This window comes from Theobroma umbraticum, unplaced genomic scaffold (assembly GCF_002168275.2).
Source record: "Theobroma umbraticum cultivar Fairchild unplaced genomic scaffold, ASM216827v3 scaffold_147.0, whole genome shotgun sequence".
Classification (NCBI taxonomy): domain Eukaryota; kingdom Viridiplantae; phylum Streptophyta; class Magnoliopsida; order Malvales; family Malvaceae; genus Theobroma; species Theobroma umbraticum.
The window spans coordinates 9,620,754-9,646,446 of NW_018397259.1; the positions used below are offsets into that span (position 1 = coordinate 9,620,754).

A 25,693-nucleotide genomic window follows, 5' to 3' on the forward strand; every position below is an offset into this window, starting at 1 on the left:
GGTATGAGCCATCATATTATCCAACTCCTTCCTGGTTGATTGGGAAGGCAGAAATATCATAGCTGGACCAATTGTTTCTGAACCGTTAGTCTGCTCTTTGGTTGGTGAGGAAAACATATCACCTGGGTTTGGTGGACCAATGTATGGCACACAATTAAGAGGAGCCACATCAAGAACTGGTTGTTGGGGATTCATGCGATTAGGCTCATTATTTTCACCTTTTGTCCTCTCAAACCTGCCAGAAGATATGCAGACTGTCACATTTGCACATCAGCAATAAAACTTGGCTTGTTTAATAATCCATTTGAAGAACAGGTAGGAAATCTTATGAAAACAAAACAGGGAGAAACACATACCGAATAAACCACATAGTTTAAATACATAGATACCAATTATTTAATTCATCTTTTCTCAGTTATAAAAATCAAACATTAAGAAAACATAGATTGTAGCTAATTTCAGAGTTAAGCACCACAAGAACAATTTAGTATTCGTAGAACTATAACACAAAATTCCAGAACTACAAACATGAACAAATGGAGAACTAATGCAACTAGACATTGGCATGCATCAAATCACCAACAACATAATTGAAACCAAAAACCATCATGTTTCAAGTAGGTTTGCTCAAACCTTAGAAATCCATCATTGAGATTAAGGGATCTCAATCTTTCCGATAAATCATCCCCATCTTCTTCACAACTCACAATCTGAGAATTCATTGCTAAGAAAGTATGATTTCCCTAATGTGTATTTTAATTGTAAAAGATGTAGGTAATGGCGCAAATTTACAACTGGGGCTTATATAAAGTTCATCAGAGTAATCCGAGTCAACACTGCAGCTGCTGCATTTATTATTTCCCTTTTAAATTATTAATACGTCCTTCGCAGCCTTCCATATTTTTTTCCTTTTATTGCAAATTTTTATGTTTCCAACAGATTCCTTACTTAATAGCATAAAGAAACTTCCAAGTAATAAAGCTGAATCGTTGCTCTCATCAAAATAGGAAGATACACACATAATTTGCATGTTATACAAACATGAAACACGGTGAATGATAAGAGTCAAGTTTGTCAGTTTTAGATCAAGACACATCTATTAATCAGTGCAAATTACATGTCCACAATGAGATAACTCCAGTCATCTCTGGATTTTGTACATGGAGAACACGCGCATAGCATGTGCGTACTTCTGATTTTCAAGAAATCGATTTGTCAGCTTTGTTTTGGAAAGCTTACTTATGCTACCATTAGATAAGGAACTCTTCAAACCACACAATCAATGCTTCACACCCCCCATTCTAAAAACTCTGACTATTACGCATTAGAAGCTTAATTTGGGAGAAATGATAAAGGACAGATAGTAATCCAGAAAGAAAAAATAGTAAACGACGGCAGTTATGAATATTTCTTTAGACAACATGGTCAAGAGTGAATGCCATTTGGTTGTATTGGACCTAGGTATATCAATTCATTAGTGCTAATTCAAAGACGATTAAACCAAATTAGATGCACTTATGCATTGTAATCCATGTCCATAAGATATTGCCTCAGATGCGTGTCTATGTATTTCAGAGAGAGATCAGGACAAGTCCCAGGCACAACAAGGATGATCCTTGAATAAATTTAAGAGCAATAACATTTTGTGGGCATCCTTTATTGATGGAATCTCCAAAACTTGCTCCAAATATAGGGATTTATAATAATAAATTTTTATTTTAAAAATTGAAACATCTGGTTTTGTAAGTCCTTCGACTTAAATCCTAATTCTCACATAACCTATATGACAAGAAGACACTTCACTTTAACCAAAAATAACTGTGTCAGACACTTCATGACACCTTAGATCCATAGGGCATGACTCTTCAACCCTCTAACCCCAACAGAAATGCTTCCAAAACATTTTACGTACTTGTATCGGATTTGGCCATCTGTATCCTAGTTAATGTTGTGCAGCACATGACAATCATGATATGTAATATTGGTTCTTTTACCTCGGATATCCTGTTTTGGATCTGTTTCTGTGACTGCATGTCCTCCTTTTGATTTGCTATACATTGCTTGTAGAGACAAATATACTTCTAAGCAAATCCTTTTCTGTAATCTTTCTTTTGTTCTTCAATTACTTCAAAATTTTATTTAATATATCAAATTTATTGCATAATCTTTCACAGTTGGATTGATGATAAATGTGAGTCCAAAGTGTAGTACTACCTACTTTATTGATTATGATAGTTTAATTATACTCTCTGATGAATCCAAAGATTTATCATATGCCACTCTGAACACATTGCCTAGCATCCATGTGATGACCCATACAACTATGATCTCACAAATAAAAAGTTGGGTTGGTGGATAGGTGTAAACACACTAGGTTTTTCGTGTTGTTTTAGTCATTCTTCTTATCAGGGAATTTTGAGTTCTAGGTAATGCAGAAACAGGTTTCATGGCTGATTTAGTGTTGGAAAGAAAGAAGTCTCAATCTTTTTGGAATGAGCGGAAGATGCCTGGTTTCCATTTGGCAGGGACAAGTCAATAAACATTGCCCTTAATTTTCCTGAACAAGAGAATAATCATTTTCAGAGAAAAGCTCTAATAGCCGTTATCTAAATTCCGAAAATAGGAAAAAAGTTACCCCATAAACCCTAGGAACAACCTTAACATGGATTGGCTGTAGGCAATGGAATCCAAACCCCTCAATAAAGCAAACAAAGGGGAAGATAGCATTTTATCCTAATTCAATCTCCAACCACATTGTTTTACCTCTGTTTTTCTTATCATTGAAAAGATTGTATACAGCAATCCTAAAAATAAAATCCCTTCCTTTCTGCACCTAACAGATGATAAACACTTTAACAATGAAAGTTTAATTCTTTGCCGGAAAAAATTAAAAACCAAGATGGTATCGAGCCCAACAGGACGCATAAAGACCTCAAACAATCCTTCATCATCCATCATCATCATGAGTAAAGGTCAACATTACATCCAAACCCAGAAAGAATATAGCATAAACTTATACATTAGAAAATTTCCAAAATTGGGAATTCAAGGCTGTAACTTTTCAGCTTACCACAATGCACATTACGAACATACGTCATTACATACATACATAACACGCATGAGAATATGTAAAAGGAGAAGTATGACCATCTGGGTATCTTTACCTCATTGGAGAAGCCATTGAAAGAGTCGCCTGATGTGAGCAAGGCTGACAGTTTTTCAGTGAGTTTTCATCCTGATTTCCATTCTGAAAGAATCCATAGTCATTTAATTTTCCTTCTCTGGGCCAATGGCTTTTGCCAAAATAGGGAGGGTCAGATGGAGTGGGACTGCGTTGGAAATGATTGGGTGCTGTGGGAGCACCGTGCTCTTGCCTTCATTTTGTTCTTTTATTTTAATGGGTTTTTTATATTTTCTCTTTTTAATACAAGCATTCCACATAAAATTAATTTTTAAAAGTTCTCACTGTTCATAAATAAGATTATTATAATCTTTTTGATGATATTACTTCTACCATTATTGTATGCAGATATACTTACCATTTGTAGTTGATTTTCCAAAGCTGGGGTACAAATTCATTAGTATTTTCTTTTGGAAAGGTGCTTACCTTGTCTTTTGGCACAGCAGATATCCAAATATGGCTTAACTGATTAAAATGTTGCTGTTTTCTATCATTTGTGTAATGTAGAAAATTCATGGGGAAGGTGTTAAGCATAGAAATCCAGACAAATTCCTGAATGTTTTTGCTGAAAATATACTTCAAATTCCCAAAGAGCCCCTGTGACAAGTTAAAACTTGTAACTCTTTTATTAAAAGTTAATAACTGGATTTGACCAATATCAGTTCCCACCGGTCTGGCTGTCTGGTGCTGTGGTGCATGATGCCACAGCTTTAGACAATATCAGCATTTTCTCACTCCTTAATTCAATTCAAAAGAGCAAAAACAACTATAACCTCATTTTCAACTTTACTGGCTCCAGCCTGACAGTTGGTCAGCTTCTCATATTCTATCTCTACTGATCAAATGCAATATTGCAGAATGTATAATGTAAGGCGTTTGCATGTATCAGTCAATGGAACCGTGATTTTTTGCTTTTCTTTCTTTTTCTGAAACTTTTTGTGTGGGGTTGGACCCAAAGATATTTTTTCATGTTCTGTCTCTACTGATCAAATGCAATATTGCAGAATGTATAATGTAATGTGTTTGCATGTATCAGTCAATGGAACTGTGATCCTTTGTCTCTCTTTCTTTTTCTGAAACTTTTTGTGTGGGGTTGGACCCAAAGATATTTTTTGCATAATAGTTTGTTGCAAATGTTGTATATGAAATAACTGCTGGGCTTGTTTTGTTCCATGGAATTTTGTCTGTAAAACAGCAATCAAAGTTTTTGATCAAGAAGCTATATCTGTTAGATAATGGTGGTCAAATTGATATAGTAAATTGCATGTATGGTTTGAAATCAGTCATCTTTATTCAATGCATGAGAAGTTCCCTATGTTTCTGCCTGAAATTTAAATTTGCCTTGTCCTGTTTTCTCCCTTTGGCTTATCTCTTCAATTTATTTGATTATATACATAGTTGGAAAACTATGGTACTGACTTGATTTGCCTTGCCTCTTTATCATTTGGACTACTTTTCACTCAGAATTTGTATTACTATAAATTAACCATATAATTATTAAAAGTTTGATGGGTGCTCTCTATATCACTGTCTAAAGCTGGGAGTTAGATGATCTATGATTGTTACATAAGGTTCACTCTGTCTGAAATTAATGTTTGATTTCCAAGCGATATTTGTTCTTCTTGCAGGACTTTATTTGGAGTGAGTACATCTGCTATGGCCAGCCCATCTCAGACCAATGATTCTCTTGCCGTTACAGAGTTAAGACCCAAGAAGATACCAAATGCACTGATACCAAATAAGGACCAGCACTTCCTCCTATACTTCATCATAGGTACCTAGTTTGGGCCAGATTTGAAAGAGCAAAAGTGCCATAAGTCAGTTTTGCAGAGAAAAACCGAGGGCCTTCCACTGTATTCTTCGGACCAACTAGCCGGTTCACACATAGAAAGAGTACAAGTTGAGCGGATATACCATTATATACTCCGCAAGGCTAATAAATCTTTAGTGGTGAAGTCGCCATTGCTTGATCAGTTCTTTTAAAGTCAGCCTGCTCTCCCCCCCCCCCGCCCCGCCGCCCTCCCCTGGTGATGAGCCTGCAGCTATCTATCCTCAGTTTCCTGATTTTTTCCCTCTGGAATTGCATCCTCATTCTCGGTTGAAAGATCGATATAGTATCATTGAAAACATTGTATTCATTCACAACCTGAGATGTCTTACACTAGGATAGAGGACATTGCAAGGTTTGCGAGGCTAACTGGACTAGGAGATTTTTCCTTGGATAGAGATGCTGCAAGGTTGCATGGTTCACTTGACAGTGAGAATTTATATGATGTGCCAGTGCAGGTGGCTGAACCTACCGGAGATTTGTCTCACCTTGGATCTTTTCTTGCTCCCAGAAAAACAAGACGACTGCAAGACATTTTCAGATACCGGATCAACATTTTCGGATCCCACACTTATAAAGAGTACATCATCTATCTGATGCAGCCATGACATCTAAGGCTCCTGTCCTAACAAAAGATGAAACTGCAGTGCTACGAACGATGGTGCAGCAATGTTGTTCTTCCCATCTCCCCCAACTAAGGAAGAGTTGGCTAATATTGCGGCTGCCGCCAAAAGTGGAGCTGCATTGACGGGCAGTGCAGCCATGGGACAGGTGGGGCCAATTATAGTTGACTCATGGACATTGGTGAATGTGAAGACTCTTACATGTTCCGTGTCTCTCTTCCAGGGGTGAAAAGACATGAAAGTATGTTCTTGACTAGCACTTAATATTCCCTTGTCCTTTAATATCAATTAAGGGTACCTTCAAAAGTATTTTATAACATTGCAGGATTATGCTTCATATGGTAGCTCACAGCCAATCATTTCCCTTTTTCTGTTGCTTTATTATCTTTGTTAGATAAAAGTAGCAACTCTTTGTACTGCAGATGAATTTAGCTGTGAAGTAGAAAATGATGGCAAGGTAGTAATACGGGGGGTGACAACAACCGGTGAGAAAACAATGTACAGGTTCTCCCGAATGTTTGAAATGCTATCACAGAGCCTTTGCCCACCAGGGCATTTCTCAATCTCGTTCCAGTTGCCAGGGCCAGTTGATCCTCAACAGTTTTCAGGAAATTTTGGCACTGATGGGATTCTTGAAGTAATTGTGATGAAAAAGAGGCATATCTAATGGCATGCCTTGTCTGCAACCTCTCATCTCAAGCATGAGGAGATTACCATGAGTATTGTCCAACTGATGTTTCACTCAGGACAAGCCCCATCCCTTGCTTTTTTCCATTCTCCCTTTTGAGATTTTGATGGAAGAAATCTGATCTGGACAACAGAAGGGTTCTTTGGAAGAAAGCTTGGAGATGATTTGACTAATCTGGTTCTGTTTCTAGCTATACACAGTATATGTAGAGAAAAAAACTAGTCATGTTGAGCCTTGCTCGGGTATCTGTAAGGGACACTGCTGATGCCTAGGAGTGGCAGAACCTATCTGCTTTTTACCCATCAGTCTGGAATTTCCCTGCCAAACCTACCAAAGAAGTACGTTTTTATTTGCTTTTTTAGGCAAACGAACTTGGATTTAGTTTGGAATGATCCATCAGTCTTTGGATTATTACTTCGATCAGAAACAGTCTTTCCCTCGAGGTGGCCCTACTCAAACATCAGGTGGAACACCCCCTTCCCCACCTTCCTTCCACTATTTTCCTCTCTTTGCTTGTCCTTGAGGTGTAGTTATCATCGGTCTAGACTGAAAATTAAAACAGATTAGACCCTCCTTTTACACGCAACTAACAAGAATACAAGTGTTCCAACTATCAGAAGAGCATCTACAACTGGTATACTCCAATAGAAGCAGGTCCAAACCTTTCAGAAATACGGTAAGAACATCTCAGCAACAAATCCAACGTGTTAGAATTGAGTTAGATTGTTAGAAATATAGTACGAATATCTCAGCAACAAAGCCAAAACAGTATTCTTTTGTTTGTTAGGACAATTGGCTAGGTCATTTCCTACAAGGTTCTCAACAACAAACAGTTAAGCTGGACTTGATTTCTTGCATCATGCAAATGAGTGAGAAGTTCCATCAAACGGCTCAACTGACCTTTGCACGTTGCAAAGGGTATGTGGAAGCATAAACATTTTCCAAGGCCGTTCAGGGCCACCATACGGTGAAAGGAATAGAAGATGACTATTTGATACCAGCTATAGAAGGAAATAGTACTTCATAATAAAATTTTCTACATATTTCTAATTTTACATCCCTAAGTAATCATTTCCAACTCCAAACGAGATAGAAAAGCAAGATTGAAAAAGAAGAAAGGTGCATAGAAAGGAAAAGTAAATTGTTCAATCATATGATCAGTCACTCTTCCCAGCATAGTATATACAAAAGTCTGATCTTCAGCTAGAATCTTGACCAAGGCTTTTGACCAGGAGAAGGCTCCTTATTCTGCTCCGTAAACATTCTCAAGATGTCTCTAGGAACTAGTCTGCAATCAATTGAGAAAGCAGGCGAAGATAAGAATACCAGACATAAAACTGCAACTAGAGCAATTATATCAACAGTAATTCTCTACCACATATCAATTTATCCTTCGCTTTCTAGTGTTCCAGTTCTCGATTAACATTTAAGTTTCAAATTACCTTCTTACCTTCTATGCTAGAGCCACTAATGATCAGAAGATGACTGCTGTTGTTCAGGACCTGATGGCCACATCTGCTGCGCCATGTATGGGTGAGACTGCTGGGCATACATAGCAGGATCCATAACGGGCTTCCCCATAATCATTCCTGGAGTCCCAACCTGAGGTGCATGCTGGGCAGGCATGTAGTAAGACAGCGCATCAGCAGGCCCCCCAACAGGCATTGTTCCTCTTGGAATTGATGCAAGAACTTCATCTTTCAAATCCTCCCTTGGAACTATGTCAACTAAGAAATCAAATATGTCAGTCCTGGTAATTGCTGCTGCAATATCATTTTTCTGAAGTGTCCTCCTTTTGTTCTCTTCTGTGTGATTCCATGAACGCAATGTCAATTCTAAGATGAACATTTCACATGCCCTGGCAAAGATGACAGGGGCCTCAGCTGATATCATCCTCACATCTTCATCAGCTTTCATGATCTTCTTGATCCTGGCTAAGGGAAGGCTATGGTTCTTGAAATCAGTAACTTTCTCAATTTCTTGATACTGATTTGCCCAAAATGCCTGGAGTTGTTGCTGAAGTTGCTGTTGCTGCTGGTGGTGGATTTGCTGATAAGCAAGTTGGTGTTGCGCAAGTTGAGCTCCTGTTGGCTGACTGGCTCCAACTGATGTTACAACTGACCCTGGATTTGGGCCTCCAGCCACTTGGTTCTGATACGGGTTACTGCCGTAAGGCACTTGAGCTCCACTACCAATCATCCCCATAGGTGGGGGCTGTCCATGCCCTTGCTGATCCATTCTAATCTGCGCGAACTAAAACTTAATGTCTCTGTTTCAAATAAAACAGAAAATGAAGCCAGAAACTTTAGTTAGGCATTACATTTTATTGCATTCTAAAGCTTTAACATCCAAATCAGATTAAGAGCCCTACATAAAATCAACTCTTTTACAAGGAAAGCCAAAAAAAGAAAAGCAATCAGGTAGGAAATTGGAGTTCCAGGATTATTGTTTTCTACTCAGATCTGTTAGATACAATGCAAATTGTACTCCATTAGTGATGCTTAAGCTTAGCACAGAAGTTGCCAGCAATTCCAGGAGGACCATGACAACCAACACAGTATAAAGACTATAAAACAAAAAATCTGCTGTTTCCATTTAAATAAAAGACAATTCCTGATAAATTTGTGTCATTTTAGGCTTGGAACAACATGAATATGATCATGATTTACCTAGTAAAATTCTCCATCCAAAAATGAAAAAATCAAACACTAGAGAAAGAACCAAAAAGATGGAAACTGATCAGCAGCCTATTCAATCAAACAAAGACCGATATGTCCATGTGAAGATCATGCAAATAACATCCCCTAAACCAACCCAGATACGTATGTACTTGTATATTATACGTATAAAAGAAAGCATACAAAAAGCTTATACCTTTAGGGGGGGAAATTGTACCTTGATTAGAAGATTTGAGAAAGAACCTGAGACAAAGAAAAAAGAAAAGCTATCAAAAGAGATCAGAAGCTTCCAAGATCAAGAAAGGGTAAAATTGGGTAAAAGTCCTTTTAAGAGAATTCCTTCCGTACGGTGAGAAAGATCCAATGTTGGAAAATTTTAGGGTTTGGAGAGAGAAAGAATGAACGTTGAGGAAAAAAGTTTCCCTTTTTTTTTTTTGGTTTTTTGGTAATGATTAATGTTTTCTTTTTTTTTGCTATTTTCTCGTACAAACTGACCTGAGATTGGAAACAACAAAAGCTGAAGTTGTTTGTGTTCCTGTTGGTGTTGATGTGTGTTTCTGTTCGGTTTTGACCTCTGATGTCAGAAATTACTTTTTATATGCTCTTCCCCTTCTTTCTGCCTTTTTGGGTTTTGTGACGAAATTACCCTTTTTAATCGAAAATTACCTTCTGATGTAAGTTTTGGTTTCGTTTTGGAGTGCTCTTGGGGTGTGTTTGCCTGCTTCAAAATAGAATGAACTTCAGTTTGGGTTCAAGTTCCGAAAAGTGATGACTTGCCTTGTAATTATAGGTCATAAATATGAGTAATTCTGTCATTTCTGAGTTAAATAAGTTCATGTCATGTTGAAATCAGGTTTTTAAAGTAACTTTATCTGCAACTTCAAAGTGGTTAATGGTTCTGACACATGGAAATATCCCTACTCAGGCTGGTGCCTCTATTCAACAGGAATGATCCAGCAATTAAAGCTTCGAACACCTAGCAATGTTCCAAGATTAAGACTGGATTTATCCAATTTTAATAGCAAGCAGTAACTGCATAAACCTGCTTCTCAAAGGTTTTCATTCATGGCAGCAAAACTTGTGTACTGTGTCTGTGTTTGAGTTCCGTATCTCCTTTCCAAAAAGCTAATTAGATGAGTTAAGCAACATTCACGATCATAAGTTTCTCAGAATTTCCCTTCCTGCATGAGATTGAATACTTCTTTCTCTGAAGCACAGTGACACATGTAGAACACCAACTAGCTGCGGATACATCTGGCATGCACTGTTCTCTAAGAATGGTGGCAATTTAATGATACATATGTAGCTGTCAGAACTAAGTTTAAGCATTCATAAAATTGGGAGAGTTTGGCTTTCAAGCATTGCATTCAATCATCTAGCAAATGCTTTGTATATGATATTCTAATTTGCTATAAACAATAAAATCATTATACTAGTGGAGAATCTAAGAAAGGCCAGATGAAAAATACATTTTACCCCCCCAAGATACAAGTTATCTATCTAGAAATTGCAGACAAAAACCCCCACAATTCCTTTTATTCATCCTTCTCTGGCACAATTGAACATATACTACTCTGGAACCTTGCAATGCTGAGACAATTTGACGTTCTCGAATCTCCATCCATCAGCATAAATGAATTGAATGTCTTTAGCTAATGGATCAGACCAATCACCCAGAAAACTTAGCAATGATCAAGCTAACTAGTGTGAAAATGATATAAAGGCCAACAAGGCAGAATCCCCAAAATCTAGGCACTCGGAATCTAGACCAAGTTATAACCAATAGAGATCCCATCAGGCTCAAAAGCAAGAAGACAAATGCAATAATAATACCGATGTGAAAATGAAGCTGATAGGCTTTTGGATAAACATTAGCTGTTTGCATTACTAAAGCCGTTCCAAGCCCAACAAGCATATTAAACATCGGTCCGGCAAAGCACCCAGCCATGGCCATTGCCGGATGGCCTGCTTTGGCAACTGCAACATCAGCCACAAGATCTCCCACAGAGTTTCCCCATGCGAGTACTGTGAGTCCAAGGAGTGCTGGAGGCAATTTAAGAAGTGATCCAAGAGCTGCCAAGCAGTTCAGCAATTCCCCAGCAACAGTGGATATCCAGAACACGCTCATTACAAAGGCCACAACCACAACAGGGATTTGCTCACTCTTTGGAGGTTCTGTTTCCAATATAAAGTGAAGGAGCGCAAGAGACAAGCTTGCAAAGAGTACAACAAACCAGAGTGGGAAATGGGTGTTTGGCAGGAGGAACACTATGGGGTGATCTAATGGCACGAATGAGTTGCAAGCATATAAGAGAGCTAGAGGGCAAAGAGCAATATTGGCAGATAGGTAGAACCTATTCCATTCAGAAGGCGATGTTTGTGGAATTGTGAGCTTTAGAAGAAATGAGATAGGAACCTCCCATGCTTTTGAGATCTGCATAGAAGACAAAATACAAATATTAGGGAAGATAGCTGGCCCAACTTTATGCCTATGAGCAAAAGCATAATTGAGCTGAACAGAAAACCAGGCAAGTACGATCCCAATTCGAGAAAATTCATGGAACCTATCCTTTTTCTAGCTCCCTAGCATTGGAGAGTATGTGATAAGCCTACTTCCATGTTTTTGCTTAGGTTTTTTAGAAACCGAATCTCATTTTTCTACATCCTTTTTCGAACACCAATCAATCAAGTAATGATATTCAGATCCAACACAAATTAACAACAACATAAAAAGTTTAGAATATTAGAAACTTACCATTTCAAGCACTCCTGCAATTCCAAAAGTCCCCTTCTCTCCCTTCACACTCCTCTCAAGTTCTCCGATCTCACAATCTTTATCCAGCAATTGGCAATCTTCTGTCAGCATCTCCTTCTCCAAAACCTGCTTCTCCTCCTCCTCTCTCTCAATCCCAAAATCCATCCAAAACACAAACCCCACAAAAAAGATGTAAAACCCAACAAACCCAACAGCTTGCCACACAAAAATCTCGCCACTCAAATACACATAGAACAAAAACAATGCCCCAACCAAATAAAACATCACATCTCTTATGAAAGGAGCAGGATTTACCCCAAAAGGTGCTGCATAGATAGCAACAAAACCAACAACAAAGGCAGAGACAAAAGTCCCAGCTGACAAAATGGCTCCAAACCCTGTTCTGTAATGACCTGTGCGGACTGCATGGAGGGAGGCAAAGACGTCGGGGGCACCGTTTCCAAGCGCTAAGAGAGTGACAGCAGCCATGGAAGGGGACAAGTTGAGAAGAGAAGAGAGCTTTGTGGTGACAATGGAGAAATGGGATTGGGCTGTTTTGATGAGAATGTAAAAATGGAGGAGAAGGAAAAGGCAGAGGAAAGGAATTGAGAGGAAAAGGTTTTCATTGAAAAGACAGTAATGGAGGGAAAAGTAGTTAATGAGGGCATTGTCAGAGGAGTGTTGGGAATTACAGGAAGTTGAAAGGAGTGATCTTTGGTGGATTAATGGGGGTTTCGGTGGGGCTTGGAGGAAGAAGAAGAAGAGGAGAGCGGAAAGGAGATTGAAGGAAAGAAGGGTGGATTTGAGCAAGGATGGAAAAGAGAAGGCCATGCCATTAAGATCGAAAAGACTGCAACTTTGGGTATTTTGAGACTCCCTATGTGTTGAAAGTTTCAAACTTACTTTTGGATGATTGATGGGAATTCGATGGCCTGGCAGTGCATTAGATCTTGCAGGAATCTGAAACCTGGGTTGGATTGTGGAGGAGATTTCCAGGTTTTCAGTAGGAGATGCTGGTGCTGCTTTGTGTGTAAATGATCCTTGGATCCTTGTTATTTAGGGCTGTTTTGATTGTTCATGGACCTTTCACAGAGAGTAGACTCACATACTTACAGACAGCATCCTTTTCAGTGTCTTAAACGCGTTCCGGCAAGCTGATTCCTTAAAAATATATTAAGAAATATGCTCTTTTTTTAATGAAAAAAAAGGCCCAGATCAGACGAATAAGAAGGTGTGGTACCGACCCATGCCATGCTTTCCTTTTTTCAATAGGCCGGACATTGATTTGATTACCGGCCACCCTTATTCACATCTTTCTTTAAGTAGAAATGAGTGAAGGTATCGTTTTCATGTTCTTCAAAGGTTTCTGACCAAAGGGGGAAATAAGTGTTGTTGCCTGCCAATGATGCAACTGTTATCCGAGAGGATGAAGATTAAGTGGAAAACAGAGGGGAAAAGGAAATTCTAACATCTTGGTCAATATGAATTGAATAAAATCAGATGCTACATCACTCATCAGAAACTTACATAGAACTTTTACAAATCTCCATCTGTGTAGAATGATGTCTGCTGAACAATGAACTGATTGGGGCCCTAAGAAGGATTAATTTACATGAGGATTATACAGTTGAGGTGAAAGTGAAACAAATTTTGCATGCCAAAAATGCTAAACAGATCCTACTGGCGAAGCTTTCTTAATAACCACCTCCTCCGTTGATTGACATCCATTGCGACGAACTTCTGGGCATTTTTCTCGTCTTCAAGAAGTTTGCTAGCATCTAAGAAGAGCACATCATCCATGCCTGGGATTGCTTGAAGAGCATCAACTATGCTTTCAATTGAGCTATGATACTGGTCTTCATTGTTAAAACTGGTTTTGACCATAATCGGCCTCTCATCAAACGCATGTAGTATTTCTTGATTGGGTCTTCGGGCTTTTCTTGATGCTGATATCGATGAAGCATCAGCTTTCCGCCTTTTCCTTTGATCGGGTAGTTCAAACTCTGCAGCCACAGATTGCAGATCCGCGAAGATATCATTTAACCCCATATCATGAGATATTATACCCACGCTACCGGTACCATGTATCCTTGTTGGACTGCTACTAGTAGGGGATTCATCCTCCTCTTCACCTACAAAAATACAAAGTGAAAAATCTACTTTTAGTACACCGTGATAAATTTGTCCATGCATAGCCAATGACCTTATACACACACACACACTATATACAGAGGAAGGGGGAGGGAGAGAGATTCACCGGCATAATTTTGTGTCTCCAAATGCCACCCATTTATACTTGCATTTCCATATATCAAGAACAAATCATTATAACTAGGAAGAGTTCTGTTGCGGTATGATAGTGCATCAGGGTGCTCCTGCAAAAACCATGTTTAAGCTAATAGGAACATCAAAATTTTGTGCAGAAGAAAATTTGGTCATAAAGCACCTTTAAATAGGTAGCCCAGAGATTATCATCAGCGATTATCATCTGTCGCATATCATCCCAAGCAAATCCATCATGGTCAAGTAGATTTTTCATATCATTGAATCGTTTCCTCAAGTTCATAAAACGACTTTTTAGGACATCTTTGTCACACTGATGCCCAAATTCTGCACTAAATTTTGCAACCATATCACCCCAGGCTAGCTTGTTAAATTTTTGATCAACCATACTCCCTTGACGAACTTGCTCTAGCATTAGATCAATGAAATATCGATCCATTGATGGTATCCAATCAGTTCTCCCGCAGTAGCCATTTTTAAGTTTGGTTCCTTGAACAATTAAAACAAAGTATATGTTGAATGAAAATGTAATGTTTCTCAGAGTTGCTAAAACTAATAGATAAATCAACAGGTACAGGATATAGTAAATGCTGCAAAACAATATTCCTGACTTTTATATAATAGGAACAACACAACTTATAGAAACTAATGCAAAAATGCACATAAGCTTAGCAACAGAAAATCTCACCATAACCATTGCAGCTAGCATCTCGACCTGATCGCCAGTCCTTCCCATCAGTTGAATTTCCGTAGATCAAGCACAAATCGTTATAATTTGGCTTAGATATGTTTCTGAATGACTCTATATCTGGGTATTCCTACATTTACCATATGTTAGCTTCTTTCAAAAGGAAAAACTCGACAAGAAAGAACAAAACAAACAATCAAAGCACCTTGATATAAGTATCCCAAACATCATCACGGGCTATAACCATCTGACGTGCTTCATCCCAAGAAAACACTCTCTGATCAAGGAGAGTCCTCATAATATAATATTGTTTCCCTAAAGTATCATGATGATTCCTCAAAAATTCCTCATCAGGTTGTAATCCAAAAGTTTCCATAAATGACAGAGCCATATCCATCCATAGTTCAGTATTAAAAACGCCATTGATCCTATTGCCTCTATGCACTTGCTCTAACAAAAGGTCAATAAGATGCCGATCCATTGAGGGAGTCCAATCTATCCTTGAACAACCATTACTAGCATGGAATTGGGTGTCCTCTCCTACAATGTTATGACATGAGAAAATACCCTCAGCAACACCCAGGACAAAAATCTTATTATAACATTCATGTCTGGAAAAAGAAATGCATACCAATCATCAAATCTGGGTCTTCATTTTCAAGATACACGCTTTTGGCCATACTACACCTTCCGTTAGAACTTTCTTGGCCAAATATAACACATAGCTTATGATAGTCAGGCACTGATTTGTTTCTGTATGATTGAATGTAGGGATGTGCCTGCATATATTACATGTAAGCTTAAAAAAATGCATGACACAATTTAATCAGAACATTAGAGACATATGGAAATTCACCTTTATGTAAGCATCCCAAATATAATCCTCAGCAATGACCATTTCTCGAGTGTCATCCCATGAGAACCCATTCTGTTCAAGTAGTATCTTTGTGTTATTATATTGCCTCCTCAAATGTCTGGCTTGAGACTTCAAAGCATCTTCATCATATTGACATCCAAATTTTACATTGAACATTGCAACCATTTGAGTCCACGCCTCAGGTATGAACATGAGATTAATTTTATTCCCACCAAGTGCTTGGTTAAGCAACAAGTCAATAAAATAACAATTCATTGTAGGTGTCCAATGTATACTCAGCATCTCACGTCTATCACAGAGATGGTCTTTGTTTTGTTCACCTACAAGAGTAGTAAAACCAATCATGAAATATCCCAGGTTTCAAGTGGAAAGTATGCCAGAAGTAGGCGATTTTATTTATCACCATAGACACAACAATTTACTAACATCTTCCATAAGTACCTAAAGTTATATTCCTAGTACACATTGGTCTTCAAATCTTTGTGATCTCATAGGCCCCCACAAAATATATTTATTAACAAGAAATAATCTAATCCCACAAATTTTCCTACAACCTGCTGTCAGATAAACAAATGTAATAAGAAAACCAGAGATCCACATCAACCAGTGAAATATATCAAACACTAAAAGGCTGAGATTATAATTAGTCTAGCTTATCCACTTTTCTAGTCAAGTTTCAGTGTCACAAACTTTGACAAACAATCAGATGCCATGATAGAATCCCCCATTCTAGCCTTCAGAACAAAAATTGGCATGTTTGCTTACACAGAAACGAAGCTCACCAGTCCACACTGGTAATATTTTAGGCCCGGTGTTTCTTCCTTGGCACATATGACTTGAAACTCCATTGTCGCTTGCATTTCCATAAATCAACCTCAAGTCTTGGTAGTTCAGCATCTTCTTGTTTCTGTAGATACGAGCATCTGGATGTGCCTATAACATAACATAGGAGATTACAACATACTTTTTAAGTGAATTTCCATGTTAAATGGATATAGAGATATACCTTGTTATAGTTATCCCAAACAAGATCATCAGCAACTACCATTTGTTGTTTTTCATCCCACGAAAACCCTTTTTGTAGAAGTAGACCCTGAACATCACTATAGTGCTTCAACAGTTTCCTATATCTACGCCTTAAAAAACTTTTTCCATACAGAAAACCAAACTTGGCATTAAATGAACCAAGCATATCATTCCATGCTTGTTTGTTGAATGTGTTCTTGCTTTTATTGCCGTTTCTAAGATGGCCCAGCATAAGCTCAATGAAATATTGGTCCATGGCCTGTGTGCATTCTATTTTCGGGCGCTCATCACTTGCTGGAGGAATGGTAGTTCCAACACCTAGATTAGAGATAGTAGTTAGTGAAAAAGTTTTCTTTTCTTTTCCTTAAAAGAAACAAGTTTCCATCTAATAGCAAATACATTTGACATGCTAAAAAGGTTCTCAATCAACTCATATGAAACATTATTACAATGGCATTGTATATTGACTTTTACTCGCCACACGCTTGTTCATTACTAGTAGTACACATATCAATGCCAATGAAAACAAATAACCTTATTAGTAACAAGAACACACCAAAATTCACCCCTTGAGCATCATCATCAAAGTCAATATCATGACTTGACCTGCTGTATCTTCCATCTGCTTGTGTATATGCATATATCAAGCACAAGTCATTGAAATTCATCAAAGTTCTATTTCTATAAACCTGTGCATCTGGTTGACCCTGCAAATCCATTATCCTCAAATCACTTCCACAGTAAAAGCATATAAAAACACAAAGACATTAACCAAAACATTATCCCCACCTTGACATATGCATCCCAGACCTGCGGAGGGGCAACAATCAATTTTCGTATATCATCCCAACTGAACCCATTTTGTTCGAGAAGGTTTTTCACATCATTATACTGCTTCCACAAATTGGTATAATGACTTTTCAAAGTATCCCTATCATATTTACACCCAAACTTTGCATTGAATATGGTCAACATATCAGTCCAAGCTTGTTTGTTAAATGTATGACCTAATCTATTACCCCTATGCATTTGATCTAACATAAGATCAATAAAATATCTTTCCATTGTTGGTGTCCAATTTGTTCTCGTTCTATCATTGCTCGTAGGTGCATTGCTTCCCATTCTTTCCCCTAATAATACAGAAAATTTCATTAATTACTTAATTCCAAATTATTGCATTTAAAAAAAAAGAAAATTTTGAAATTTAAGTTACAAGCTCATAAAATTCAAGCAGCCATTAATCAAAAAAGAATATATAATATATAAAAAAATCCAAGCCAGAATTGCAACAAAAATTGAATACTATAACCCAAAAAAGAAGCTAATAATTTTATGTTTCCACAAAGAGAACTAAAGGAAAAATTGGAAAGAGAAAAAGGCATAAATAATAGTTAAACTTAAGGTATCTGCCACATAAGAGTTTAAAGCAGAGAAATTTAGCTATATTAAGTGAGATTAAGTAAACATAGATCAATTGAAACAACTAAAACTCAATATTTTATCAAATTCTTTTGTATTTTCCTGCATTTCTCAGTAACCAAACGAGAACAAAAAGAAAAAAGCAAAATTGTGAAACACAGAGTTAGGCTTTGGTACCTTTGATTTTTCTTCAGCGATTTCGCAAACGAGAAAATTTTGATTGAAATGAAGATTACTTCTCTCTTTCTTCTTCTTTTTTCTTATTTTTTCCGGGAAATTTGATCGTGTGAGTGTTTTTATGGGCGCGTTACAATCACGGTGAAGGACAGCTACGCCCTGTTTGGCTGCTGAGAAAGATGGGTGATCGGCAGGACCACGAAGTAGCCCACAAGAACCTCATTTGGGCTTTCAATGAACTCCTGAAGGATACTTTATCAACTAAGCCCAAATCATTGAATCCCTTTTGACCCAATTTTCTTTGGATTGGGCTCAATGTCCTTAGGGATTGGATCGAACAAAACTCGACCTGACTCGAAATCAATAACAAAAAATGAAATTTGATCATTTTAAGTATTTCATTAGTCAAAATTAAATTAATTAACTCAAAGTAAATTGTATATTTAAGCAATTTATAAATTAAAACAAATAATTTACTAATTATACACAATTCATATACTAAAATTTTTATATAAAAAATAAAATAAATATTAAAAATTTTTTCTATAATCAAATTTAAATAATAAATATTCCGACAATTATCCTACCCAAGCTCGTTTTCAAGATACGTACCCTATTTAAATAGGTTGAATAGTATCTAATTTCCTTTTACATTTTACCCATCACCATCCCTAATGTTTCCCTTACTAAGAACCTCCAAAGTTGACCTTAATATAAAGTTTAGTTGATGAAATATTTAAGAGCAAATTTCAATATCTTTTTTATCAAATAAAAAGTTGATATTTTGAAAATTAATATTCTTTCATTATTGTTATATTTGATTGAATGATAAGTGTATATATCTCTGATTAAGCTCAAATCTCTTTTCTCGAAATCAAAAAAATATTTTTAAAGTCAATAATCTCCGGTTACAAGACTACATTTGATTTTTTATTTTTAAATGTGAAGCAATGAATGTAGTCAAATTTTAATCTATCAATTTTAAATTAAATTTAAATTGATGATGGTGAAATCTACCAATTTTTAAATTATAGATAAAGAATTAAAGATAAATTATTATCAAATTACAAAATACTTGAAATGTTAGGAAAAAAATCCAAAAAATCTTTTTTAAAAAAAGTTGGTGGCGGGAATTCTGGGTTCTTCCATTCTTGACATGAAACCGTTGCTAAGGTTATCAAAATTTTCTTTTTTTTTTATTTGAATAATTAATTGATAATGTTCTTATCCCCACTTTGGGATAATCAGATTACCATTTGAAAACGTTTTGAATTTTGTTTTCTCTCCTATAAAAACCCCACCAAGCTTCACAATCATGCATCGGATAAGTCACTTCTCAGCATTGTTTGCATTTCCAGGAAAAGCTTTCAAGTTTTAGCCATGGTGAAGAGATCATTGGTAGCCCTGCTGCTTGCCCTGGCTTGCTCAGCCACGTTGTTCACCCAAGGACTGGCTGCTACTGCTGCTGAAGATGAGCAGTCGTCGTCTGCACACGTCGCCACCTTTTGGCGCCCTTGGGGTCGCAAGACATGGCCAGCATTCCCACCTGTGCCTTCCCATGGGAAGTGGCCCCCAGGAGGCCCAGCCCAGGACCCCAAAATTGCCAAGTGCTTTGATTCCTTCAATTCAGTAGGAAGCTGCCTGAAACCCCCCATCGGAGCAGACTGTTGCGGTGCCCTTAAGGCAATCCAGAGTGAATGCGCCGGTTTAAGTGTCGGTCCCATCAACAGTGCAATACTCGATCCTTTGGTGAAGCTGTACTGTTCTGGTAACGGGGGTGCACCAGCACCACCAGCTTAGATCAGATTCCACCATTGGCAATCACCTGCTAAGAGTTTAGGAGTTCAGTTCCTTTCTTTTCCTGGTTTTTTTTCTTTCTATTTAGGATTTTATATAAAGGTTTTTCAATTAGATAAAATGTCCTAGTGAATTAGGGACCAGTGATGAAGGACTGGAGTTTGCTTTTTAAGAATCTATGTTTTGTTTATGTTTTGTTTTCATCTCTCGATGAATAAAATAAAGCATTTTAAATTTTTAAAATTTTGAATTCTCAAAACGTGATTACTTTAATTTAAATTTTTCATTCGATGAATTAAGCTTAATTGAAAAACTGATTGAGTGTTGATGTGATTAAAATATGGATGAAATATGATAATCTTAACTTTAAACTTTCGCTTAATTCTGTATATTCTGATATTGTATCAAATCTGATTTAAAAAAAACAGAAACCCCCTGCAGGTTGATGGAAAAGAAAGTCTCAACGCTTTAAAATAGAAAATGCATACACTTTGCGTGGTACTGTGGCTAGGATTGAATTGATGGCACGTCTTGTGCAAGCTCACTCATGGCAGTTAGGCCTGTCACAGGGTTCACTGACATGAGCGCACGTGTTTTTGTGGCACCCTGGACTAGCCTTGGAGGAGCAGGTGTGGCAGTATTGAGTGCTGGCTCTAGCACATTGAGTTGAGTGGCATCGAGGGGCACGGTAGGTGGATGAAAGGTAGTTTTGGTCACAAGTAACCCATAGCACCCTTCCATTCAAGTCCACAACAAATGGGACTTGCAACGGAGAAGTTCTCTTGTAAATGTCAACAACATAAAGATTGGTCTTTTTATCTTGGTGCACTGGTAAAACAAACCTGTTTGACTTGGAAGTTTTTTTAGATTATGATATAAGGATGAAAGCAGAGAAGGAAAGGAAGATGAGAAGAACATAAAGGGAAGAAGAAGCCATGAGTTGGAAGAAGGAAAAGGTTAAGCAGTGGAGAAAATAAAGGGCAAATTGAGCTATTTATAGGCAATCATAGAACAATTTTTTGTGTCTTGGAATTGTTCATGTGAAAGTTTAGGCGTTACTTGCAATTTGGCAGGCTGAAAGTGAGACTGCGAGAGGCAGGTTCACATGCTATTTTGGCAAAGTCAGGCTAAAGATGAACATCAGAACAAGGGAACAAAAATGAATTGGTTAGTGTGAGCTGCACTCGGCAATTGGCAAGAGCTTCATCAGCCAGGAAGCAGTTGAGCATGGATTCCATCATACAGGGCTTGAAGGACTAGGCTTAGCCCGGAATCAGTTATTTTTTCCTACCAATCCATTTGCTCTATTACAGAAGTTTGAAGTGATTTAGTCTCAAAATTGGGCTCAAGTTTATCAATCTATGCACAGTCCTAAACCGAGGATGCAGTCCAAGTCCACTCTCTGGGTTCCACATCACAGCAGGCTAAGTAGGGGCAGATGGGCCATGGTTCATGGAGTCATGGCCAAATGGTTCTAGCCATTGAGGTGGAACTAAGCAATAAGCAACAATGACTGTCAAACTCAAAAAGTGTGGAGCCTCCCCCCGCCCCCGGAATTTCTTCAAAACTAATAATTGAAGATTGTAAATCATGGAAATAAATTTAGTAGTCAAAAGCTGAAGCCAAATGGACCCTTTGTTCTAAGATTAGATGGGGATTGATGCCCAACATGTTTTCCATTTTTGAAACCAACACCATATAAAATTACATTTGGTACATCTTTTGAGAAAGCAACTGAACTATACCTCAACCCTTTCTTTTCTGACCATTCATCCTAGATCCCTCAAACTTTACCTACATTTCCTTTTACATAGTAATCTTACCACTCAATTGGCCAATACATAAGAACCCAAAAAGAGAGAGAAAGAAGAGTTTTGAAGGATTTGATTATACAGGAAGAAAAATTTCCTCTTGGCAAGAAACATAAGCCAATGTCTTCATGAACCTTGCAAGCTTGTATAAAGCAACCTAGAGAAGCAATAACCAAGGAGAAAATGGAAAAACATCACTAATCTAGGAGGAAAATTTTACATGATACTGCAGCTGTTTGTGTTCTCATCACTAAAGAAATGAGCATAAGATTCAGAATTTGCAGCATGCATTGGAGGTGGCCCATAGTTTGCATAGGGATACTGTTGTGCATACATCATCGGTGCATACTCCATTCCCATTTGCACGCTGTTTGGTTCATCATCATGGCCAGGTATGTTGATTGTAAGGATTTCCTGGGCCCATCCCTTGATAGTACCCACCAGCATTCATTGCTGCAGCTGCGGGAAGTCCTTGCACTGCAGCAAAATTACCCATCTGGCTCATTGGATAGTACCTATTTGGCCCATGTGACCCATTTGACTCATATTATAACCCATCTGACCCATATTGTTGTAACCCATCTGACCCATCTGACCACCCATTTGGCCCATCTGCCCCATATTTTTAGTGCCGCCGCCGCCACCTCCACCTCCACCACCCACCGCCTGCTTTGCCATGATTGATGACATCAATGTCATGAAACCCACCATTTTTAATTTTGTTCATCTCATGGCCCCACCACCATTTTTGCCCCCACCCTTCTTAGCCCCAGTGCCATTATTGTTTCCACCACATGACCTCCATTGCCATTATGGGGACCTTTATTTTTACCATCCCATTCATTTTTACCCTTCTTATGACTCCAATCTTTTCCACTTTTATCCTTCTTGAAAATCCCTAGTAAACCCCCACCCCCCTTTTTACACCATTTTTATCTCCTCCCCCTTTGCCCTGCTTCCCTCCTTTGTTCTTTCACCTCCTTTCTTTCCTCCATTACCATGCTTCCCGTCTTTGTTTTCCCCCATGCCTTTAATTCCTATAGGTAGATCAATGACTCCTCCTTTCTTGCCATTATCCCCACCCCACCACCTTTTTACCATTCATGACTGTACCATTTATCATGCCATTGGGTCCGTATGGCCCATGGCCCTTTCCATCAAAGGTACCATCTTGTTTTGCATATGATGGCCATGGCCATGGCCGAATTCCTCCTCATCATCATCAAACTCATCATCAAATTCATCATCGAACTCATCACCAAACTCATCATAATCATCATCAGAATAATCTAAATCATCCTCAGGCAAGTGGAACTTGACAGATTTCTGGTCTTTAGACCCTTTCATTTGTTGCATAAGCTGCTGCCCACCTTTTTGCTGGTTATTCCCACCACCCTTTTGAGATTTGTTGTCCTTCCCACCTTTGCCACCGTCCAGATGCAAGTTCTTGAACTGGTTGGTGAGTTGGTTTGGGAAATTGTTTGAACCCTTTTGAGCCCCCCATAGCTGTGCATGTTTCCCTGACTTCTCAAGCTTCCTGATAAGTATAGCAGGATCAACATTTCCTGCCACTGTTACCTTCCCTTGCTCTGCATTAATACTAGTAGAATACACCCCTGACCGAAAAACAAAATGAACCAAAGCAAAATCAACAAATCTAAAGTACCAAACTAAAAAAAATGAAAAAAAAAGAAAATTAAACATAAATGGACTAAATAATCATGTAATCAACATACCATCAATTTTCTGTAATAGTTTCTTTATTTTCTGCTTACAGCCATCACAACTACACTGTATATTCACTTTGAGAACCCATGTCTGAAAAGAGACAAGCAACCCCCCAAAACAACCAGAAACATTGTTAGAACAAACCGAAACAGAAAAGGGTTATATCAACTATTGAACAAAGAGCTAAAAGTAAAACTAGTTAAGTCACCTGCATCTTCATGACTTCTTGTTTATTCATCCTTAAAGCAAGAGAAGAAGGTTGAAGATTGAAAAGATCTAAGAAACTGAACTGTGAAAGCCAGCAACAGCGAGAGAGAGAAGAGAGAGAAGCTGGAACTTTTCCTTCTAGTTGTGAACAGGCAAAAGGAAACCTCTGCTACAAGATATAAGAAAGAGAAGGGTTAAAGGCGGTTGTTGGGCATTAAAACACTTCTCTTTTAGCTTTGTAAATCTCCTTTTTTCCTTTAGAGAAGAAAGAGAAAGAGAAAGAGAGCAGGCAGCTGCGCAAGGGGTAAGGTATCATGAAGATTTAAATAAAGAAATGTGAAAACAGCTGGGCCTGGGAGGGAAAGGAGGGATCTCCTAAACTTCACCCTGCTAGTGTAACCTAAGCTGAATCACTGTGCTTTATACTGTCTGAAGCTTCCCCCAAGTGATTTACAGCCACATTCCTGAAACGAAACTTGTTAAATCAAGAGATTAATTTAGTATTATGATGACTGTTGGCACAATGGAACACTTGGGTGGGAAATTTGAAGGTGGGCATGGGACCAAGCTGGTGTTTCCACACACCCCATGGTCCCTCATTTTAGCATTGCTGCAGGTCTTTCTGACCTGTTGTTGGACTTAGACAAGTGGATTTATGAGGGGAACATAATTGCACATGCTTGTTAGTGTGCATATCTAATATTGAATTTGTAAGTAGATGTTTCAATGGACAATAATAACATTTGATTCTTTTTTTGAAACTTAAATTAAAGTTTGCTACTAGTTAAATAGTTTGGACTTTGAATCTTAGAACATGCAAAGCAAAAAAATAAAAACCTTTAAAAGAAAATTAGGAAAATGAAATTAAGTAGATAAAACGGTACCATCGTTGTCGAACATTTACAAGTAGTATTCGACCCGATTAAATAAAATATGAATATTTTATATTCGAGTTTGGAACAATAAGATGGATTAATCTAACAAAAAATAAAACATTAAGGGAATTAAAAAAAAATTGATTAATTTCATTATCACAAAAAATAAAACAAATGCAGTGCTGCATGTCACTCCCTTCATTCAACTCTCTGTTTCCTTAACATCAATGGCTCTAAATAAATGGATACAAAAGAATGAACAGGATGTGACAGTACTTTTTAGCACTTATCCTAAATGCCAAAAACCCCATCATCTAAATTAAATATTCACATATCTATTTGTGCTTCCCCCAATAAGCTCATGTAGATTAGTTTGACTTATAATTTATGCACTTGCATTTTTTTTATTTAATTTTTCAATGATTTTTCATATTAAATAATTAACTTTTTTTTTTGGTTGTAGTGGGTGAAATTAAATATAAATGAGCTCTTTTATGAGTGGGAGTTTTAAGGTGGAGTAAAAATTGACTTAACCATTATAGAATTACCACCCTCCTTACATATTAACATTTTCTTTTAAATTTTTATTAATTAAATTTATTAAGGTCAATGAGTCTGTAACTATACTAACATTAATTTATTAAATTAGCTATAATAATATAAATAACTCTCGTACAATGGTCGGTTTTTTGAATTAATTATCTCACTTTTTATTATACTCAAACGAATTTTAAATCTTATTTTATATCATAACAAACCCTTAATTTTTATAAAATATTAATCAAATCTAATAACAATTGATATATATTTTATATCTACGTGACATATCATTTAAGTAAATTAACATGACAATTGACGTAATTATGTAATAATTATTGTGATTAAAAGCATCAACCGTGTTATATGTCACACAAAAAAAATATTGATTATTGGCAATTAATTTTTCATTTTAATTCATAGATTTTTTTGGTTATATTAAGTCTAAATTTTACCTCATGTGATAGCAAAAGGTGAGAAGAAAAGTATAGAACATAATTATTAGTTCATTACAT

The 25,693-nt window shown here is 37.4% G+C and overlaps 6 protein-coding genes and 1 pseudogene across 12 annotated transcripts in view; 2 read left to right on the plus strand and 5 right to left on the minus strand.

The window, feature by feature from the left end:
• LOC110415734 (alpha-crystallin domain-containing protein 22.3) overlaps positions 1-3,349 on the minus strand; it is a 4,421-nt gene extending 1,072 nt beyond the window's left edge. Inside the window, exons 1-2 of the mRNA XM_021427437.2 lie at positions 3,165-3,349; positions 1-235 (exon numbers count right to left, since the gene is read on the minus strand). The exon at positions 1-235 is cut by the window's left edge and continues 133 nt beyond it. Coding sequence (XP_021283112.1) covers positions 1-235; positions 3,165-3,181 — 252 coding nt within the window. The 5' untranslated portion in view covers positions 3,182-3,349. The remainder of the gene's footprint in view (positions 236-3,164) is intronic.
• A 1,375-nt stretch (positions 3,350-4,724) lies between these two features.
• On the plus strand, positions 4,725-5,617 carry LOC149527313 (increased DNA methylation 2-like; annotated as a pseudogene).
• A 61-nt stretch (positions 5,618-5,678) lies between these two features.
• Positions 5,679-7,165, plus strand: LOC110415910 (alpha-crystallin domain-containing protein 22.3-like). The gene is given in 3 exon segments (XM_089783399.1): positions 5,679-5,798; positions 5,801-5,873; positions 6,055-7,165. Coding segments are annotated over 3 exon segments (438 nt in total). The 3' UTR covers positions 6,300-7,165.
• Positions 7,166-7,288: 123 nt separating this feature from the next.
• Positions 7,289-9,620, minus strand: NF-YC9 (nuclear factor Y, subunit C9). 7 transcript variants are annotated; one of them, XM_021427685.1, is made up of 4 exons: positions 9,494-9,620; positions 9,216-9,241; positions 7,771-8,589; positions 7,289-7,608 (listed from the first exon to the last, which is right to left on the minus strand). In XM_021427685.1, exon 3 carries the CDS (start codon positions 8,556-8,558, stop codon positions 7,788-7,790), a length of 771 nt encoding a protein of 256 aa, XP_021283360.1. In that variant the 5' UTR covers positions 8,559-8,589; positions 9,216-9,241; positions 9,494-9,620; the 3' UTR covers positions 7,289-7,608; positions 7,771-7,787. The 7 variants fall into 7 exon arrangements, with proteins under 7 accessions (XP_021283360.1, XP_021283358.1, XP_021283355.1 ...); XM_021427683.1 differs by having other exon boundaries at positions 7,763-8,589; positions 9,195-9,241; positions 9,494-9,581; XM_021427680.2 differs by having other exon boundaries at positions 9,195-9,241; positions 9,494-9,580.
• A 666-nt stretch (positions 9,621-10,286) lies between these two features.
• CAX11 (cation exchanger 11) lies at positions 10,287-13,075 on the minus strand. Its single transcript, XM_021426331.1, has 2 exons — positions 11,754-13,075; positions 10,287-11,432 (listed from the first exon to the last, which is right to left on the minus strand). Exons 1-2 carry the CDS (start codon positions 12,582-12,584, stop codon positions 10,668-10,670), a joined length of 1,596 nt encoding a protein of 531 aa, XP_021282006.1. The 5' UTR covers positions 12,585-13,075; the 3' UTR covers positions 10,287-10,667.
• Positions 13,076-13,237: 162 nt separating this feature from the next.
• On the minus strand, positions 13,238-18,363 carry LOC110414927 (uncharacterized). Its single transcript, XM_021426329.2, has 12 exons — positions 18,224-18,363; positions 17,417-17,757; positions 17,184-17,334; positions 16,608-16,945; positions 16,384-16,534; positions 15,581-15,921; positions 15,356-15,503; positions 14,930-15,264; positions 14,725-14,854; positions 14,200-14,525; positions 14,011-14,128; positions 13,238-13,885 (listed from the first exon to the last, which is right to left on the minus strand). Exons 2-12 carry the CDS (start codon positions 17,747-17,749, stop codon positions 13,431-13,433), a joined length of 2,826 nt encoding a protein of 941 aa, XP_021282004.1. The 5' UTR covers positions 17,750-17,757; positions 18,224-18,363; the 3' UTR covers positions 13,238-13,430.
• Positions 18,364-21,878: 3,515 nt separating this feature from the next.
• Positions 21,879-24,281, minus strand: LOC110415656 (Heavy metal transport/detoxification superfamily protein). The gene is given in 14 exon segments (XM_089783486.1): positions 21,879-22,180; positions 22,182-22,201; positions 22,203-22,228; positions 22,231-22,342; positions 22,345-22,491; positions 22,493-22,566; positions 22,569-22,625; positions 22,628-22,754; positions 22,757-22,806; positions 22,809-22,914; positions 22,916-22,989; positions 22,992-23,447; positions 23,568-23,649; positions 23,768-24,281. Coding segments are annotated over 14 exon segments (1,494 nt in total). The 5' UTR covers positions 23,798-24,281; the 3' UTR covers positions 21,879-22,047.
• Positions 24,282-25,693: the final 1,412 nt, after the last annotated feature.